Genomic DNA, 22,442 nt, shown 5'->3' with positions numbered 1-22,442 from the left:
CAATGTCACCCAACTGGGGAATCAATCAGTAGCCCAAAGTCACTGCTCTTAGCCTCCCAATCTCACACCCTGGCCTCTGGCTGTTGAAACCGACTCTCTGCTTTGATTTTCGACTTTCTATCTCTCCCTCTGCGTTGCTTCTGCGTGGCCCTTCTGGCCCACATTAGCCTCTGCGTCAAGGCTACTGGATCACTCTCTGCCTCTTTCTACTAATGACTCTCCGGCTGAGAATCTCTGTCTGGAAATTGTTATCCCTGCCGCTCAACTGCAAGAAATCTCCTCAATCGAATTTTCCTCTTGAGAACTTCTCACTTCAGAAAATCGATTTTCTGATCTCTCTTGGTGTTTTCCAAATGACCCTCAAGCCCTTTCTTATATCTTCCTGTTGGACAACCAACGACCTAAATTAAATCATAATCAAAGGCTCACATCGTTTTGGCTTGATCTGTGTCCTTTTTAGAAGTTTCACCCCTGATTAGATTAATACCCATTAATATTTTAATTTTCCTAAGATTAGACTTAGGAACCCCATTAAAAATATTAATTATTTTAATAAAATCTCTTCTGGGTGGAATTTCCAAAACGATTCTTTGGAATACATGTGCCCAAGCCTCCCTGCAAAATTTGAGGCTTAGAGCACATCTATTGCTACCACAAATCAACAGTGAGCCCTCCAAGAAATCTGTAACGAACAAAGTTCGTATACTCAGAGAAGTGCTCTGATACCAATGTAACAGACAAAGTTCGTATACTCAGAGAAGTGCTCTGATACCAATGTAACGAACAAAGTTCTTATACTAAAAGGAATGCTCTGATACCAATGTAACGAACAAAGTTCGTATACTCAGAGGAATGCTCTGCTACCAATGTTACAAACAAGGTTCGTATACCTGCAATAGTCTTCTTTAGAATACTTCGATGACAAAAACATCCATTGTAGGACAAGTAACCGTATATTGAATATTATATAATAGAATTGATGAGATGATTACAAATGAGGGTGAGGGCTTGCTTATATACCTAGGCTGATACCTCTTCACAAACGATCATGCTCTGATACAAATTCTATACCAATGTAACGAAGAAAGTTCGTATACTCAGAAGTTAAATACTCTAGAAGACTTGGAATATAAATATCTCCATTGAAGATATATGAATATATATTAAAATGTATGAATGAGAATATAATGTTACAAATGAGCGTGAGGGCATGTTTATACACCAGTGTTGCGAGAGAGCGCCCCCCTCCCCCTCGATCCCGCTCCCAATCCGCGCTCCAGGCGGGAGCGGGTCGGGAGCGTGCTCCCAAAATCACTCCCGAAAAGGGAGCGATTTCGGGAGTGTGCTCCCTAAAATTTTTTTCACTCCCTACCTTTTCGGGAGTGTTTTGAGAAGTGTTTTGCCTTTTTTGCATTTTTTTTTTTGTAGTAATGTTCGAATGCAATTTTTTTTAAAAGAAACAAATAATTTTTGAGTGGGGCAACTTAATGATCAAGTCTAGGCCCTAGTATTGATATGCTATTCATGGTAATGTTAAATTCTTAAAGTAAAAGTGACATTCTCCTTAATTTTCATTTTCATCCTTTTACTTAAATTTTTAACATTACCATGAAATGACTTAGGATGTTTGAAAGTGGTTCCGACCTCATTGGATTTCATATGGAGAAAGTAGAATTTTAGATTTCATTCAAAATCCAGCAGACTTATCAGTTTTTTAGGATTTCAGGATTGGGGGATTGCAATGTTTCCATTGAATTTTTTCATGTATTAGGGTATGGAACTCGTATTTAATCAAGAGCACCAATCCCTCTATGTACCTTGATGTTAGTGACATTGGTTGTCGAACTCCTCTATCGTGACCCTCCTAAAAATGTATGCATCACTCAAACAAAATCTTGACCTGACATGCTATGCTTTTTCTATCTTATGTTAATGCTTAGAGGGTGATATTAATGACAAAGATCCCTATACAGATACAGAGGTAATGACAAAGATACCTCTGGATATTAATGCTTAGAGGGTGATATTAATGACAAAGATCTTGATTTTCCAACAAGACTGAAAAATTAGACATTTCTCGTGGTGGCAAGAGGCCCAAGCATAAGAAATAGATAATAGATTTACTTCTCTTTTCTAGTTTCTAGTAGCTTTTATAGCTATTGACTCTTTCATATTTATTATGATATTTTTTTAAACAATATATGACAATTTAAGTTTGAAGTTGGCAATTATAACTCATTAGTAATGAATTATGAATATGATGCTTCATGAAAGTTGAAAGTTGTTTCATTTCATTTCATTTCATTTTATAACATTTCATTTCATGTTAGATATTATTTGTTGTAATGGTTACACTTACTTTACAAGTACAACTTTGGTGATCAATGATGATATATGTTATATATTGAATTTTGAAAGCTTGAAACTTTAAGATTGATGAATCATGAGACTCAATATGTTGTATGTTACTATGTTTTTAACTTGTGGATGTGGTTGATGAAGATTATAACTTCTAGATGATTGTTGTTATATGGTTCAATCTATGTTTTTTTATGTTTTTTGTATCTAATTCATTATTCTACATGTTTTTGTTGACATATATGTATCAAAATATAAAAAATATAATATATATATATATATATATATATATATATATATATATATATATATTATAAAAAACGCTCCGGGATTCGCTCCCAAACCGGGAGCTTCTGAAAATGTTGCTCCTGCTCCCATTTTCGCTCCCGCTCCTTGCTTTCGCTCCTGCTCGCAAGTAACACTGTTATATACCCTAGGAAAGTGTCTCTTTATGAATGGTCATGTCTTTAGGGACATACCTCTTCATTAACTAATTAATCATTATTTATGATGTATTATTATTATTTATATTTTATTCATAACATTGCCTTCCTTCTCAAAAAGCTTTGTCTTCAAAGCTTACTGATGAAAGGGCTTGATCTATTTTGTGGGCTCAAACGTCTTTTCGTCACAGAATTGTCATCTTCGTTGATACAAGTTGATATGATGCTCTTAGTGATAAGCAAAATTATAGGATTGACAATGGATCTGACCATCCTATATCAATCTTTTGTGGAATCTTACGGTTACTGGATACTTTGTGTGAACTTTTATCACAAAACTGAATTGCACTGACATTAGTAGTCTTTGGAGCAAAAGTTTGTTGTTTTTGATCTGAGTGATACATATATGAAGTTTGATTGAGTTGTCTGCTCTTGTGCTTCGAATGTCGCTAGGGAGTTCTTGTGGTTTGATTTCCCTTTATCATGTATGTGGTAATATTTTGATTTACTTCAGGTGACGATGTTGTTGAGTTAGTTACAAAACCTTTACTTGGGATGTTCATCGTCTAGACTGCAACATCTAAGTCTGTCTTTTCTTCATTTGGCTTGTTTTCTTCTTGAGTTTTGATATTCATTGGATCGATATTCGTTCCCTTATCTTCAATTTGGGCCAGTGTCACAGGGTTCGCCGAATTTGAACCTTGAGGTTCGAAATTCGACGAACCTCAAAAAAAATTTCAGGTTCGGGTTAAGTTCGATAAATTTCGGTTCATGTTTGATTTTTTGCATGCCTTATTTTGTGTGTTAAGTTCAGTAAATTTCGGTTCATGTTCGATTTTTTTCGTGCTTTATTTTGGGTTGTAGGGTTCGTCGTATTTCAACTTTGGAGTTCCAATCTCTTCGCGTCACAGGGTTTGCCCACCATATTTCAATTTTAGAGTTCCAACCTCTTTTCGTTTGGGTTGTCAAGCATGCAAATGAAAACGTGCACATACATCTATTATATCCTCTATGGGAGCCATCATGAAAACTCCGGCAGTTTCTGAAGCCATCGGGCGGTTCTCCCAGAAATCGCAGGCTGTTATAAGAGAGCCTTCAACTTGTCAGCCTTCGACGATTTGTACATAAAAAAATAAAAAAATACTATTGACGGAACTGCTGTCGACAACACAACTGCAAACTTTGGTAGGTTATGCCCTCGAAAGACACGACGGTAAGCTAATCAACAAGCTTTTAACTTTTTCATTTTTGCCCCTTTTTTTAAAGTTTGAATCACATTCATATAATTTTATAATTTGCTTTTAGATACATATTCTTTTATACATATTAAAAAAATAATATATTCATAATAATGAATTATATATTAAATTTTATTTGAATATATTTTCTCATTAAAATTGTTTTATAAATAATTTACTTTCTTTATCTATATATATTAAAAAATAACATATTAATATTATAATGAGATGCATATTAAGTTCAAATAAATTTTATGTTAAATATAATAATGTTTATGTGTATATAAAGGATTACAAATTTAATATATATATATATATATATATATATATATATATATATATATTCGAATTTAATGGCGAACCCCATTCGAACTTTATCAGAAAATTCAAATTCTAATCGAACTTAATCATTGTCGAACTTGAATTCGAATCTGAACCATGTGACATTGATTTGGGCAACTACATTTGACGACTTTGATACATCTTTCGTGATGAGTTCTTCTAATTTATTTTTCAAGGATTTCTTGTCGTTTTTAAGTTTCTTAATTTGCGTCAATAATTTCTCGTTGTGGTCCTTGAGGCGAGTAACTTCTTCATCTTTGTCAGTGGTGATTTCTTCAATTACCCCTTGCATATTTTGTATCGCCTTTTTACTTTCTTGAGAAATTACTTTTGATATATCTAGTATGTCTTATGGTAACACTGAATTCGACTTCCCTGTAACATCTTGTAGCATTATTTTTTTCTCTTTGTAAGAAAATGTCAAAAATTTCTTCTTCGTATTTAGGATGAAGGACCCTAGTGATTCCATCCAAGGCGAACCCAAAATTATATCACTATTGTCGCAAAATAAGGTTTTAACAGTGAATTGCGAGACAAAAGTATAGTCTCCAATACTTAGTTGTAGATTGCTTATGTCGTATTGTTTGTCACTTGTGTCAACAAAATTCGTTTCAATTATATTCAATTCAGGAATCACTAATTGGTTAGCACATTCAGTGCTAACATAATTATTATTTTGAGTAGGATTGATAAAGATGATAACATCCTTTCCCGAAAGTGATCCTTTGATTTTAAATAGCGCACCAACACATATACTAAAAGTTTTAGGAAATCTTCCCTCTTTCGTTTCTGACTTAGACTCAATTTCCTTCTCGCTAGTGATTGATTCCATTTTGTTCATTGAATATTAAACACGTTTGACGTCAACAATAAGCAAAGCTTTTTATTTTTCCTAAATCATTATATATATATATTTGTTTCTGCAATCAAGCTTTCGCTTGCAACAATGGTATCAAAGGCATCGTTGCGCAAATCAAGTTCATTTCATTCACTGCTATCATTCTTTACTTCCAACCGCATCCAAATTTCCACTCCATACCCTCGCTGTCCATCACTAGCCACAAACAATTGTTTGCATCGTGTTCGCAATCGCTGCCACCCATTTCCCTTGCTTCCCTTGTCTGCTTGCCGAGTCACCGTTCGCTTGACAAATTTTTCTTCCCACCATCAACCTTGTTTCCCTACTGCAATTTGTTTCTTTCCTGTCATCCCTTTTGTTGCAGCCACAACTCTCTCCCATGCTGAGCCCGGTCCTGAGCAACCATCCCTCGACACCATTCTTTCGACCACCTCTGATCCTTGTCATGATGTTCTTCACCATCAACTCCCTCTCAATCACATTCCTTCTATTGTCTCCCTGCTGCCGTTGCCCTTACAGTTCGACACTCCAACCAACCGCCTCTCTTACTTGACAAAATCCTCGTGTCTCGTGCTAGTCAAGCATTTCGTTCCTTCTGTCGAATACCTTCCATACATATCATTGTTATATATTAAGTCATATAATAATTAATTATTATATAATTTATATAATAAGTGATATAATAGTTATTATATAATCAATTATTATACTGTATATATATATATATATATATATATATATAGATATATAATAATAATAATAATAATAATAAATTTTAGAAAAGCCCTAAGGGTTAGCTCAACTAGTCGAGTCCCCATTGTTAAGTACCTCGCCGATCGGGAGGTCACAGGGTCAATTCTCCTCGACACCCTTGGGGTTAGGCCCTGCTAGTCTGGCCGATGGGCTTTAAAAGATTCCCTTCGGGGTTGATCTGCCCAGATTTTTCCAAGGGGAAAAATAATTAATTTAAAAAAACATTGGTTCCACCAAGAAAAAGGGCAAAATGGTAAATAAGGAAGAATTACAAGATGATATTAGTCGTTGCAGAGACGACATCAATGGCGTGCAATATCATATTGGTAATCTACAAAAAACGCAAACAAAAATTAACGAAGGTCAAAAGAAGTTAATATTAATGATGGAAAAAATACTGCAAAGAGACGACAAATTTGACGAAACCACCAAAAGACTTAAGGACCATAACGAACGACTTAATCAATTAATGGAGAAGGTGGATATACTAACAATGCAAAGTTTTCAAACCCCAGAATCCAGCCCATAAAATAAGAATGTGGATGAACCTGTTGACCCGCCTGAGATATGTTTCTTAGGTACCCAATATTACACCAAATTTCTAGAAGAGGACTATCAACAGATTAAAAAGGAACTTCCAAAATACGATGGTAAAGACCATAGAGGCACTATTGTTTAGGTTAATAAAATGGAAGCCATTTTTGAATCAAACCCGTTAATAGGTGAATGAGAGAAAATCATGATTGCATCCAACAATTAGAGACCTCTGATTCGTTTCTCTGGTGCTCCGACAAATGTGATGCTTGTAGGAATGTGGATGAACCTGTTGACCCACCTGAGATATGTTTCTAAGGTACCCAATATTACACCAAATTTCTAGAAAAGGACTATCAACAGATTAAAAAGGAACTTCCAAAATACGATGGTAAAGACCATAGAGGCACTATTGTTTAGGTTAATAAAATGGAAGCCATTTTTGAATCAAACCCGTTAATAGGTGAATGAGAGAAAATCATGATCACATCCAACAATTAGAGACCTCTGATTCGTTCCTCTGGTGCTCCGATAAATGTGATGCTCGTTCTTTCCTTTGGAAGAGTTTTGTGGATGCTTTGCTAAAAAGTTCTTTGATGAAGAAGAAGATGATGTCTACGACAAATTTGTTCATCTCAAGCAAAAAGGATATGTAAGTGAATACACCCACGAATGGGAAGTATTGGCTACAAGACAGAGGATTTACTGATGAACAACTACTTAAAATGTATAGATGTGGACTTAAAGATTATATTCATGCAGAATTGAAATTGTACAAACCCAAAATTATCGAAGAAGCTAGACATGCAACAAAGATTATTGAACAAAAGCATAAATTCAATAAGTCATCATATACCATTTCCGAAAAATCAAGCAATTACTCGAAGGGAAAATCAAGTAAGAATTCTTTGGACAATCCTAACAAGTATATTCCGCCTCAATTACGAGAAGAAGGGAACCAATATTCAAGCTCTAAAAAGAAGAAGGATGGAAAATGTTGGAAGTGTGGGGACAAATTTTCACTAGGACACAAATGCAACACGCAAAAACTCTACAATTGTGAAGCAGAACAAGAAGAGGACTCCTCAAGTAGTGACTTAGATGAAGATACTAAAGAGGGAGATGATGCTCCAAACATAGAGCTAGAAGAAGAGGCTATGCCGAGAATTTCCCTAGTTGCAATCACGGGAATAGCAGAACCACAAACCCTAAAGCTAAAAGGACATATTAAGAAAGAAAACATCATTGTATTAATAGACATAGGAAGCACCCATAATTTCATAAATGTTAATGTAGCAAGGAGACTAAATCTATTTGTATACCTTACAACAAATATAAGAGTTATGGTGGCATATGGTAAGAGAATAGATGGAGTAGGGAAAGGTCACATTTAAATTGCAATTAAGTGACTACGAAATGAAATCTAGCTTTACACAGTGCCCTTGGGAGGTGTAGATGTTGTATTGGGAATACAGTGGTTACAAACATTAGGAACATATTCCACAAATCACCAGAAGCAATTTATAAAGTTTAAATGGGCTGGAAGGAAATATAAATTGTTTAGGTTTCAAGCTCCTCCTACTCAAATCGTATCTGTGCAACAAATGAAGAAACTTATTCAAAAGGGAGCACCTGCATTCGTTGCACAATGTCAACAATTAGAATTGTTATCTACAGAAGGAATTCACCAACAAACTAAGGTTACAACCTTGATCCAGAAATACAACACGATATTTCAAGAGTTGCTTATGAAATTACCTCTAGAACAAAAGATAGAACATATCATTGAAGTCAAACCAGATGTGGCACTTGTGAATGTCAAACTGTTTCGCTATCCTCATCATCACAAAATAGAGATAGACAGGCTAATTCAAGACTTGCTAAAATGTGGAGTTATTACGAATAGTAGAAGCTCATATGTCGCTCCAGTAGTACTAGTTCAAAAAAAGGATGGGTATTTTAGACTTTGCATAGACTACCGTGGATTGAACAAATTAACTATTAAAAGCAAATTTCCAATACCATTTATAAATGAATTGTTAGATGAGCTCCATGGCACCAAGTATTTCTCAAAGTTGGATCTACGGTCAGGGTAAAAGATCTGGCTAGTAAGAGCTTTAGATTTTCAGGTCTGGGAGCGGAGTTGGACTCATACTCATATCTGACAGAACCGCAACTCTTGTGCATAGATATGTAGATATTTTGTATAGTTTTGAAGATTTTCTAATTTCCATTTCTGGGGTTTTGTTTAGTTTTTATATATATTGGATTTGGGTGTTTTTGGATTTTGTTTTACAGGTGTAGATCTAAAATAAGAAAAGGATTTGAAGCTAGATCTAGACCCCGGAGGGAAAGATCCGGCCTTCAGTGATTTGTCCAAGAAGGGGTCATCCAGAAATTATTTAGAAGGGACAATCAAAATTTTGATTAAAGATCTCCATAAAAAATTAATTTTTTTTTTGAAAGGTAAAAGAGGTGAAATTTCTGGGTTTTAGGCCCTAGGGGCAGCCCTACTTGGTTGTGTCCTCCTCCTTTTAGGCTTTGGCCTGCGTCCCTCTTCCCCTACCTTTTTCCTCCTCCTTTTTCTTCCCTTTTCTTCCTCTCCTCCTTCCTTCTTTCTTCTCCTCCCCGCTGGCCTTTTCTTCCCTTATCTTTCCTTTTCCTAACAGGCTGCAACCTTTTCCTAAGGCTGCAGGCCTTATTCCCTCAGGTCTTGCCTGCGGCAGGCCTTTCCTTGCTTCCCTACACCTCTATCTCTCTCCTAATCTGCTCCAGCTCCTTATCTCCCTAAGCTGCAAATCTTTCCACCTATCCTACAACCCTACGCTGCGTCTTGACTAGCCTGCTATCCTATTTCCCTAGCTGCTAGCCTAACGCTGCTCCTAAACCTACTACAACAACCTTCTCCTAGCCACCCTTCGCTGTCTTCTGCTGCCTCATCTCCACCAAAGCAGTAATGAAAATTGCAATTCTTACCTTCCAATTGATAATATTTCCATTTTCTGATGATCTGGAGTATTTGAGGACTATTTCTGGAAGAAATCTGAAAGGGACTCGTTGATTTTCTTATGATTTGAGGACTGAATTCAGTATATATACTTGACCTCAAGCTATTAAAGTTTTGATATCATTCTTGCAGAGGTCTGATTTACATTTATGTGCAGTGACTAATCTCATCCGGGCAGCAAGTAGCATTACAGTGAAAGGGCAAGTACTATTGGTTGCTACCACACTTAATTGATATATATTCTATTACATTATTGAATCACTGTTAGCAATCTCGGTCAAAGTTTAACTTGTTGTATTATATCATCCAAGTGAGAGCATCATCATGAATGCAATTTGCTGTCATTAACATTGCATTCAGATTTAAGGTTCATCATAACAATGACTGCATTGTTTATTTGGGCATAAGTTATTAGGCTTGTTCCATGACTGTTATATCTCTTTTAAGAATCCATTATCTTTTTTTTTTTTTTTTGAGTGAGTGCTCATCTTGTTCATAAGTATTAAAGTTCGGATTTTATTCCATAGCAAATTGATCTTTTTTCCACTGGAAAAATCGTAATCTTTCATTATGATTGAAAAATTACATGTTGTAGATGCCTTTTGGCATATGCTGTAAACAGATTTCAATAATGGTGCTCAAAAAAGATACATTGATCCTTCAACGCCACGCAGGGTGTACGGATTTCAAGAAATAAACATGTAAAACAAAAAATTTATGAACATGTGGGGAAAAGTCAGACTTTTCGCCCTTTTTTCTTCTCAACCTTTCTCCAACCCCCTTGTGACTATGTTGGAGTTATAAGTGCTAGTGCTGTTTCAGTCACAGGTTGTGGATTGTCTTTATCAGAGTCTGATGAGTCTGATATGTGTTGACGTCTAGTTCTGCCCATATCCATAGTATCTGATATCCTTGCCAATGCTGTGTCTATATGTTCCTGTGGATTTGTGTCTTCTACTGCTGATTCTTTGTTCATTGGGGTTAGCAAAATCCATCTCTTCTTCCTCCTCGTCATCAGGGGGAGGTGGAGGAAATTGCCACCCCTTTACTTGTTTCTCCGTTTTCTTCTTTCTGCGGTTGTCTTTTTTGGCTGTTGGACACATGCTTTGTAGGTGTCCTGTTTGTCGGCAAATTCAGCATTTGAATGCAGTATTTTCATAGTCTAGATTCTAGAACTTGTGTCTAGCTCCTCTGTCTATGCTTCAGCTGAATTTGGTCTGGCAGGCCTTTGCTGAGGTCTACTTCCACACATATTCGTGCAAAGGTATAAATTCTTTCCTCCACTCGCTGGGTGTCCATTTTGATGTAGCGCCCAATAGTATTTCCAATTCCAGCTAGTAATGTATGATTCCAGAGATGTATTGGGAGATTGTGTAGCCACACCCAAACTAGCATCTTGGAAATGACCTTTGTATTTGCATCAAAATCTGGGAACCATGGTGTGATGAAAAGTCTAGTGGATCCCCAGAACCAAGGTCCTTCTTGTATTACTATGTCTCTATCTATTGTTGATAGAAATTTCACTATGAAGAAACCCTTGGAACAGAGGTGTATTTCGCATTGTGTGGTCTAGTTCATGAAGATCCAATGAAATAGGTCAACCGGTTTGGGCCAAAAGCAGTTAAATCTACATATTATTGTTTGTCTTTCATATGTAGTGCAGTGCTCATCTGTTTCTGGTGTATCTATGTTGTATTCTGGGGTATGATTCAGCTGTTCCACAATGTATGGCCTAGCGTGCATACCTGATTGATTCGGTGCTGCTCCTTCTGTGTTTTTCCCTTGTAGGATGTTTTTGAAGGAAGTACTGCCTGGTTTTTTCCCTATTGAACCAGTACCACTTCCTTCCACCCTGTGAGGATTCCTGCCGTTGACAGTTGCGCCCCCTCTAATTCTCAGATTGAGGATGATTGTTGACAGGGCTGCGATTTTGTATTCCTAGAGGTATTTTGTGTCTTGTAACACTTTGCCCCCATGTATCAGATTTTGTGATCTGATGGGCTATCCCAGCTGTTGCATAATAATTTCGTGCATTTGTTTAAAGGCAGCTGTTATGACTGGATCGAGTGGGCCATCATCAAGTCTTGTTCCAATTTCGATAGGTTATTCAGTGAAGGTGGAGCGACCCATTCTTATTAGTAGGGGAAGTCTGTCTCTTTGATCCAAATTAGTTTCGATTTTCCATCCGGGGTTTTTACAAATACTTGGAAACTGTGAACTCTTACCAGGGATCCATTTCTTGTTTTCGGTAGATCTAACCCTGTGATTCTGCTCTGCGTCTTTTGCTCACCTCTAAACAACTTATACAGTGAGTGGGCTTCCAGATCTGACCAGAAAAGGGGTCTATCTACAATATGAGGGTTTGAATCGAGGAACCCAAAACTCGATCTGTGCTTAATGCCACGGATCAGGGGAAAAGTTACCCAAACAGGGCTCAATGGCGATTGCGCGAACAGGTGGAGGTCCTGATCTGCATCATAATAGTACAGATCGGTGGACTGATATGCACAAAACTTGAATATTTCCTCATACCTTTGGCAGTGACGGCGGTTGCTCGTCCTGCGAACTCCATTATTGCTCAAGACAGCCCCATCCCAATGCGCGATCTCAGAAACCCTCTCCATTGTCCACCCACCACGAAGGGTATCCTTTGTGACTGCATGAAGAGCAGCTTCATGGCCACCGATGCCGGCTCTGATAATAATCAAATCGTAGTCAGCTGCCATCACTCTATAACCCTGCAGATCTGGATTTCCCGTTGGCTGGGCAGCCAACGCCGCTCTTTTGCAATATCGCTCGTCAGGTATTCCGAGGATTTCCTTAACCAGTCCGTAGAAGGAAAGACGAGCAGGCCTGCCATCATGTAGAAATTTCTGTTTTCCCACCCCGGTTTTCAGTTTCACCTTATTTCTCCCATGTAGTTAAATGCCCTTTCCCATAACCATACATTTAACAAGTTGAAAAAATAAATATTGCTGAAAACACAAATTCTAGAAATTTTACAGAATGCTGGAAATTGCAGAAACAAAAATCAGCAGTAATAAACAGCCATTAAAACACATTTAAACACTGAGATTTTTGGTCAACTTGACACTGGAAAAACCCCCTACAACTCTTGGGGAAAACCAATTTGAGAGCTCTTCTTTATTTCTGAAAATTGCCTTTTTACAGTGAGAAATATTCAGTGAAAAATCAGCAAGCAAATTTACAACTTATTTCTTTTCCCGTGCCTCACAGCAATCTGGAAATTATAGCAAACATGACAGCAATAAATGCTGTACGACCTCCTCGATTTTCGTGCCCACTTTCAGCATTAAATGTAGCTGTACGAACATCATTAAATGCGCTGTACGGCCTGCAATAAATGCACTGTACGACCCTCGTTTTGCGTGCAAAAAACCAACAAACTGCTCCTCGATTTTTGTGCAAACCACTCCTCGAAAATCGTGCCAAAATCTGCCTTTCACTGTGTGCTGAACCAGCTGTACAAATCTGCTCAACTACTGCCTTGGAATGTGTGCCAAGTTGCTGTCTCCTTCTCCTCCCTGCTCAGAAATCTCTCTTGCTTTCTTGCTCTCCTTCTTCCAATCTGCTCATGAAAGAATGAATGACCTTTTCCTCCTTTTCCTCCTTTAATCTAACCCCAAGTGACTTTTGGGTCATCCAAGTGACTTTTGGGTGATCCCTAAATCCAATGGCTAAAATAGATTGAGATCTAAGGCTGAGATTAAATGCTCATTTAAATCTCACTTTTTATTTTTTAATTCACCCCACTTTAATAAAGACCCACTTAGTCATTTATTTCCAAAGTCACTTTTCCTTTCTAATTTTTCATTGACTTTATAAAAGTCACTTTAAAATTAGACTTAGTAACTTTATCACTTAAAGTCACTTTTAAATTAGATTTAACTTTATAAAAATGATAAAGTTACTTTAGGAGAAAAATTAAATTCTTTTGGACACTTTTCCCTAGGCCAAAGATCAAAGCCTTAAGGAACCACCTGTCCTCCGGTACCAAATTTCAACACATCATTGGAGACCCACAAGATCATTGCACATTGCGCAACTTGCATGACTGCCGAGTTTCGAAACCCTCCTCCGAACCGTAGAGCTCCTTTCTCCTCTTTCCATAGCAAATTGATCTATTAGCTATGATGGTTCATTTCATCGACAAAGGCATTTAAAGAAGTAGATTGATAACTGTTTGGATCATTGCTTGTGGTTAAAAATATTTCTAATTTGATCATCTCGTATCCATTTGCTAGTTGCATCATACAACTCATCTTCATCATACTAACATCTCTTCGCAACATTGTTATATTGTAGTTTGATATCATTTCTTAGCAAGTACATCGATTTATCATTGAGTATTGTTGTCTAAAGGCACTGGTCTATCATTTCTATCTTGTGGTTTGCCTAATCATGTTTAATTTAATATATCTTAACATTGCTCATATCGTTAATACTTGCCTTAATTAATAACCAAGTTACATCATTAACAAATTTCCTTGCCATAGATCTCCTAGGCCCTGTGGTTCCACAGGTCTCCCATCATCCATCTGCCTACAGGGACTACCCCCCTTGACTTAGCTAGGAGAGAGTCTAAACGAAGTGAGTAGGAATCAGAGTGACAACTCCTACTTTGAGCGTTGTCGCGGTGCCTAGACGCTTTATGTGACAACACTCCTTTCATCAGAAAGTGATCCATTAGTCTTCATCTAGCCTTGCTTCATGTCATGTTGCTTCATGCCATATTTTTCAGAAGGATCTTACATCTTTCTATATGGTTCTCTTGGAAGTCATCCATAGTTTTTCCCTTTGGCAGTCCTGCATAAGCCCATCTAGATATTTGTTCAAAAATAAGAAATAAACACTTAAATCAAGATTACCTTTGTGATGGTATTTCATCATGACATCTTCCTGTAGGTATCAGCATCCTGCATACATTTTGACACATCTTTCAAATATGTCCATTGTCAAGGGTCTCCATCTTTTCTAGACTTCCATCAGAGTCTTCATATCTTTCCAGGAGATTTTCTAGTCAAATCTTCTTGGTCTTTTGGATGTTGATTGCCTTTACCATGATTGGATATCTCACGACCTCTTCCTTCCTTTCTTCACACATTTCATTCCCAAGAGCTTCCAATCAGAGTTCCACAATTGTAGTCAACCACCTCATACTTCATATGAGGACATATTATGTTGATTTCATCTAGTGTGACTTATGCGTTCTTGCATCCTTTTAGAGGAGGAGATCTTTTTCCCTTGATTATGCTTCTCAAGATAGAAGTAGTGATCCATGTTACTTGCAACCATACAACATGTCATTATAATATTAAATACAAGCATACTTACCTCATTTACCTTTAGGTCATCTAGGCTTCTTTCAACAACTTCCTTGATTGAAAAAATCTTCAACCCCTTTATTTGCCACATCTCTTGAAAAAATCTGCAAACCCCTTATTTGCTACATCTCTTATGTCATCATACCATCATCCCATGAACTCCACAAGTTGGAGTTCTTGATGAAACACTTGCTTCCACTCTAGATCAGTGAATCCTCTGATGAGGATTCCATTAGAGAATCTTGAGGATCTTGCATATCCCTATCTAATAGATGTTTCCTTTTGACTTGATGTATGATGAGACTTGTCCTGGATGACTTCTTCCTTTTCTTAAGTTTCCAATGAGATTCTCAAGAGCTATAACCTTCATAGTTGATTATCAGACATCTTTCATGTTTCCTATAGTGATGTCACGAGCTCTTAGTTCTAATGCTTTTCCTCTTCCTTGGACTTCCTTCTTTCAACCTCCTCCACTTCTTCAGTGAAATGGACTTCTTCTCTATCTTCCTTGTTATTGCCCTTCTTAAGCTTAGGACAATCTTTCCTATAATGCTCACAACATTGAATCTTAGCTATGTTCTTCTTTCCTTTCGACAAAATGTTTGAATCCTTTCATTTGATCCTTCAACACTTTTGCCCTCAACCTGTCATCTCCTATCTTGCATAGAAACCACAAGTTGTTGAATGGGATAGCCTTCTTATCCTCATAGACATTTGTTAACTTGTTCATCAGTTAATGCATTTAGAACAATGATGATTATCTCCTTATCATCTCTCCTAGATCTTGCAGTTGAGATCTTGTGAAGATATCCCTTCATCCTTTGATACCATCAATTTTGTTGAGATCAGATCTAAGTGATATGACCTTTCTTTATCACATCTTCAGAGAATAGTTCTACCAACTTATCATGTATATATCTCTTTGATGTCTCCAATATTGTTATATGAGGGGACCTTTCATAAGAATCACTTTCCATGTATTTAGAGGATACCTTCTCATTGATATGTTCAATGACTTCACTTTCTTCAAGGACTATGTCTATCCTCCTTTTCCATGCAAGGAATTTCGATGACCCAACCAGCTTATAGATCTCCTTGCAAAACGAAGTCATTTTACCAAATTTGGTTATAGAATGGAAGATACTTACTTGACAAGGATAAGATGGATTAGTGCTCCTTTTGGATGATCTTCTTCCAAATGAAAAGCCCTTCTTCAATAAAGGAGATTGCTCCTTTTATGATGTCAACGCCTTTAGATCTAGCTTCCTTTGTTGATGGTGATTGATGAGGATGTTTTTGATGCTTCCTTGGATGATTTTCTTCAAGGATAAGGAGGGGATCCTTGCTGCAATGATGGGGAGATTGCCTTATAGCTTTTGAATATGATAATGCCTTCTCACCTTCAAGATACTTCGACTTCTTTGGTAGTGAATGAATGTAAATCAGAAATGCTTCTAGGATCTCCAAGATGATGTCATCTTTATACTTTGGGCTGCCTTGCTTTATAGATATCTTCATCTTGATGAGGGTCTTTGTGGTCTTTTGCTAAAGACCAGATAATCGGATTCGTCCTATAGGCCCCACGAATCCCGAATCCATCGTGTCTGACACGATTCTCTCGAGATTCGTGTCCAAAAACCATGACACGTCGTGTCCTATTTTGACACGTCGAATTCGACTGCGTGTCACGATTTTGGCAACGTGTCCTGTTTTCCAAGACTCGTTACGCGGCAAAAGTGACCTGCACGGGTATGAAAAGGCTGCATTTGGTCATTACAGCCACACATATTTTCATTTGGCAAGTGTTTTGGCAGCTTAATGATCAAGTCTAGGCCCTAGTATTGATATGCTATTCATGGTAATGTTAAATTCTTAAAGTAAAAGGATCATCCTTTTACTTAAATTTTTAACATTACCATGAAATGACTCAGGATGTTTGAGAGTGTTTCCGGCCTCATTGGATTTCATATGGAGAAAGTAGAATTTTAGATTTCATTCAAAATCCAGCAGACTTATCAGTTTTTCAAGATTTTAGGATTGGGGGATTGCAATGTTTCCATTGAATTTTGTCATGTATTAGGGTATGGAACTCGTATTTAATCAAGAGCACCAATCCCTCTATGTACCTTGATGTTAGTGACATTGGTTGTCGAACTCCTGTATCATGACCCTCCTAGAAATGTACGCATCACTCAAACAAAATCTTGACTTGACATGTTATGCTTGTTCTATCTTATGTTAATGCTTAAAGGGTGATATTAATGACAAAGATCTCTATACAGATACAGAGGTAATGACAAAGATACCTCTGGATATTAATGCTTAGAGGGTGATATTAATGACAAAGATCCTGATTTTCCAACAAGACTAAGAAATTAGACATTTCTAGTGGTGGCAAGAGGGCCAAGCATAAGAAATAGATAATAGATTGACATGTATTTGAATTTTGTATGTACTATGCATGCTAATAGCTATAGATGAAGATCTATATTTGAGATCAATAAATTTGTATCATTAATTAAAATTTGTGTAAGAAATATCTAATTTTTAATATATATATATATATATATATTTTAATAAAATAATATATAACGAATCCTACGTGTCCTATTCCGGGGGGTCAACGTGTCCGAATCCGACACCACGAATCCCGAATCCTACGAATCCCGAATCCCCGTGTCAGGTGAGTTGTGCTAAAGACTATAGGATCCAACACTCTTGCTGGTGTAGTCTTCTAGTTGCCTTGATTTGTAGATCTATTCGCCTTGAGTAGAAATAAGGTTTTGGCCTTGATTATTTGATGATCCCAAGACTTCTTTTGAAGTAGACTTCTTTTTTGATCTAGGGTTTGATTCTATAATGTAGATCCTTCAACTTGCTTTGATATCCTTCAACTTTTGCTTTGATGCCTTTCTCGAGATTCGATCCTTGAGTGTCCCTTGATAAGATGCCCTTCCTTGACTTTGACACCTTAGCTCTGAAACCATGTTGAGAAATCTAGGGCATTAGTATTAGGTGATTTCTCTTCGATTAATAACTGATTGTGAATGCTTTTTACTTCTTTAGATTAGGATCTTCTTCTTCTTAGATTATTAGTGTTCTTCTTCATCAAACAATAACCAATGCATGAACATAAAATAGACAAGAGACACAGAATGTAGGCTATCAACCAAGGTCAAAACCTTTCACTCTTTGAGAGGAAAACCTGCACAAATTCTTCTTATAGAGATTCCAATTGATGAATGCCAAGACCAAGACCCTTGACCTATTAGCCACTCCAAGACCAAGACACCCATTCTCTAGTCAATCCTCTTCTTGACTTCTCTTCCACCGAGATCTTCATCATTCCCTTGATACTGAGATCTTCATCACTACCTTGACAACATTGTTTCCTTTACCGAGCCCATATCACTAAGATGATACCTCATCATAACAGTATCACCAACAAACTGTTATGTCACTAATACTGCTTTTCTGCACTTGATGAGATACCTAGATAGAGAGACTCTTCATAGTAATGTAGAATCTCGCTGCCCCTTCATCTTCCTTTAGAAATTCATCCGAACTTCTTAACTATGATCATATCCGAATTTGTCTTGCTGCCACTATGAACTGAGCTTTAGAGAGATCCGAACTGTGCATTCCTAGACAATATTTTGCTGGCCCTTCATTACTCCTTGTTGTCCCTTTGCTGCCTCATCCAAACTGTCTTCATTGTATTAGAGATCCGAGCCTTTCTCTGTTCTACCCATCCGGAAATTTCAGAGATAGATGTCTGAATTCTGACTGTGTAAATGCGAAGAGCCTACCGTTGTATATATAGTAGTTCGACTATAAAATAAGCCGACTTGAGCATCGAATAGGTGTGTCTCTTAAATAGGTAAGCCGACATGATTACTTTCATTCGTTTGGAGGCCGAGTTGAAGAGGACTGTGCTTGTCTTGGCAGGGCTTCAAAAGACTTCACTAGAATCATATATATTTGGCACATGCTCAAGAAGAGCTCTTCATACATGACATTAATTTTTTTGACTTTAATGACAAATCCTAAGGCTCTCAATGGAAGCCATCTGAATAAATCCCTTGCTTATGAAACCCATGAAGCAAGTCTTACAATAATAATTTTATTATCTTCTTTTCATCATTTACAAAAATCACAATTACATGTCATTATGAAGACCGAACCTAGTTACACTGTTCAACACTTCAATACTGTGTTTTGAAGTTGTTCTAACTTGTCATTCTTCCACACCTTGGACAACGTAAATTGCACTTTTTTTGAATATATGTATATCCAATTTCATCTAGACAACTTGGACATTTAGTCCATAATAATGATTGTTATGTGGGACTCATCTTGACTACTTCATTATTTTCGAATTAGGCTCCATTTTTTTTGACTTGATAATCTTCCTTGGTAATTTAATTTAATTTAATTTATATATATATATATATATATATATATATATATATATATATATTTATATTTATATTCTCAACAAATTTTTTTCTTAGACTCTATTCTTTTTTTTACAATTTTTTTTTTTTTTAATAAACTTTTTTTTCCTATATATATTTATATTTTTTTTTTCTTTTTGAAAAGTTACAATCTTAGTGAAACGTGGCTATTCACCTCTAGTGAAACCCTTGTACCCTACATTATAATATTATATACATATACATACTCCTGTGTCGTGACCCTTGTAAAAATGAACCCTTCACTCAAGCAAATCAAGCAAATCACTGATTTGGAATGCTAACCTTTTTCTACCTTATTTTAATGCTTATCGGTTGATATTGATGATGGAGATCCCAACATAGGCAATGATTTGGATGATATGCAAATCACTGATTTGGAATGCTAACCTTTTTCTACCTTATTTTAATGCTTATCGGTTGATATTGATGATGGAGATCCCAACATAGGCAATGATTTGGATGATATGCAAATCACTGATTTGGAATGCTAACCTTTTTCTACCTTATTTTAATGCTTATCGGTTGATATTGATGATGGAGATCCCAACATAGGCAATGATTTGGATGATATGTAGTTAGTTGTTGTAGCATGATTTTTTGGACTGTAGAGGTCATTAGAGCCTCTATGTTGATGTATCTTTTGGTTCAAAGATGGCTTGCACTCTGCTATTTTGGTTATATGAACCCTTGCTATAAATATGAGAAACTTTACATGTTTGTTTATATTGATTTGGATTCATATTAATGCATAAGAATATATATGTTTTTATTTTATTTCATTTTTAATTTACAAAATTTGAATTTTTATGTATTTTTTGGTCAACCAGTTTTTTGGTCCGGTTTTCATTTGGAAATAGAAAACCAAAAGTAAAAATTGCAGTTTTACTTTTACACACTATAAAAACTGGTTAACCAAAAAATTGGTTTTCATTTTGATCAACTGGTTTTTTCCTGGTTCCAGTCCGGTTCCAAAAAATAACATTGTGAACCAATATATTGTTAGAACCAGACCTAAAAAACGATTGACAAAAATATACATAAATTTTGGTCAACAGCCAAAATTTATGATAGGAGTACCACAAATGTTGTATTACTCAAGAAAGAATACAATTTTTTTGTATATTTATGGTACTCTTATCATAAATTTTGGTAGTTGGCCAAAATTTATGCATATTTTGGTCAACCGGTTTTTTCCCAGTTTCGGTCCTGTTCACATTTTTTGGGTTGACTGGTTCAATGACCGGTCTGGTTCTGATAACATTGATTTTTAAGCATCAACTATTGAGGTAGGATTGACTTTTCATCTTGACTTCCTCTATTGACTCTAGTTCAGTCATTCAACACGCTGTAAATTCTTTATATTTCGTCTTTTTCTGATTTAAATTTTTTGGCATGTATTTTTAGTATAATTAATTATTTTGGCAATCTTATAAATTTATCTGTTTTACACATGTTATTTTTGGCATGTATTTCTAGTATAATTAATTATTATGCCTATTTTATAAATTTATCTGTTTTACACCTGTTTGGAATGCATATATATATGCTTGATCTTTGCTCAGAAAGTAGGCTCTTTTTAAATATTTCAAATTTACAGGGAGATGGCCCTTGAGGGTTTATTCCCACAAAAACAAGTTGACAGAACTGTCAACCAGTCTAGTCAATCTGTACCAGACAACTATCCTCCATTGAAGGAAATGCTAGATTATATATCGAAGTATCAGCCACAGGTTCTAGAAGTTTCAGAGATTGGAGAACGCAAGATTTTATTCCCACCAAAGATGTATGTAGCAATGATCAGATTTCTGCAGAAATGTTATGAGGCTGACTGTCATCAGGCTTCATTAGCTGCTAGAGGAAATTCTCCACAGCATGCTGATTCAGTGATCTTGTTATGTTTGTTACTTGAGCATGCTATGGCATATGAAGGATCTGTTGAGTTGCATGCAACTGCCTCAAAGGGGCTACTAAATGTTGCTTCTCGGCATCCTCAGGTTTGATCTATTAAATTCAAATATTCCTAGTTAGAGAATGTATTATTGTCAAAATAATATGACTTCGTCCTGATTAACTAACTTTAATTTCATGCCATTCTATTAATACATATAAGGTGTTGTGTTTCTTGAGTTGCAGATGATTGCTTCACGATATGCTGAACGTCTTCCATGGCTTAGACAATTCTTAGGTCACATAGATGCTGATACTCGGGAATCCATATCTCGTTTATTGGGTATTACTTGTTCAGCCTTATCAATTTCTTCAGCATCTGTTTTGATTCACGAACTTTGCTCCACCTTTAAAGTTCTCAACAAAGTCAGGTTAGTTGAAGTTCTCTGTGCAGGATGTGTTATAAGTTATATGCTAATGTGTTGCTCAGAATTGGACACTGCGCCTGCTTAAAAACAACTTTTGGTTATTAGCAATGGCTTGCTTGATTTTGCAGATTTGAGGATAGTCATGGAGCAATCTGTGCTACTGGATATGTGGTAGCCCAGTGCATGACAGGAATGCCTTCTGTAAGTTTCTTGCCATGGACCTAATAGGTTTTTAATTAAATTCATGCTCATCAGACTCCATCTTTTGGTATTTTTCATTGTCATATTTTTATTTTAAGTACTTAGGATCTTAGGTTATGCTTCTGAAATTTTACATAAGCCATAAGAGTGGATGATTAATAATATCATTGTTTCCTACTTCTTGAGAAAACAAACACATTTCTACTAAATAGGGTTGGATATTGTTTCCCATGTGTTAATATTTTATGCAGGCCTCAAGCTTCCTTGTCAGAATTTTGTAAAGGCTATCTGCTAAATACTATGCCATCAGTGGTATTCACTTGGATAAGATGTTAGTTTGAGTAAAAGTTCGCATGTAGTAAGATTTTCTGATTACCTGCAAATAATGCAATCTATCAAGAGAAGTAATTACTATAATGTGCACTAATAATTGAAGTCATTAAACTGAACTTTTGTGTAAAACCATAATATCTGAAGTACTGTTGCAGAACGTTGACTTGTTGATTACTTGGCCAGTGTCTGAAATCATTGACTCACGAAAAACTTGGCACAAGATCAGTGGACACTAA

At 36.3% G+C, this 22,442-nt stretch overlaps 1 protein-coding gene across 1 annotated transcript in view; it reads left to right on the top strand.

Annotated features, from left to right (window-relative positions):
* LOC149233914 (ARM repeat superfamily protein) overlaps window positions 1–22,442 on the top strand; it is a 524,198-nt gene that overhangs the window by 149,538 nt on the left and 352,218 nt on the right. Inside the window, exons 15-17 of the mRNA XM_089371682.1 lie at window positions 20,955–21,351; window positions 21,491–21,675; window positions 21,801–21,873. Coding sequence (XP_089227808.1) covers window positions 20,955–21,351; window positions 21,491–21,675; window positions 21,801–21,873 — 655 coding nt within the window. The remainder of the gene's footprint in view (window positions 1–20,954; window positions 21,352–21,490; window positions 21,676–21,800; window positions 21,874–22,442) is intronic.

Source organism: Pinus tabuliformis, chromosome 8 (genome assembly GCF_031772625.1).
Source record: "Pinus tabuliformis cultivar Carrire ecotype Pingquan chromosome 8, CPIR1, whole genome shotgun sequence".
Classification (NCBI taxonomy): Eukaryota; Viridiplantae; Streptophyta; class Pinopsida; order Pinales; family Pinaceae; genus Pinus; species Pinus tabuliformis.
Note: the sequence above shows the minus strand (reverse complement) of the source record. Positions and strands in the feature narration are given on the sequence as shown.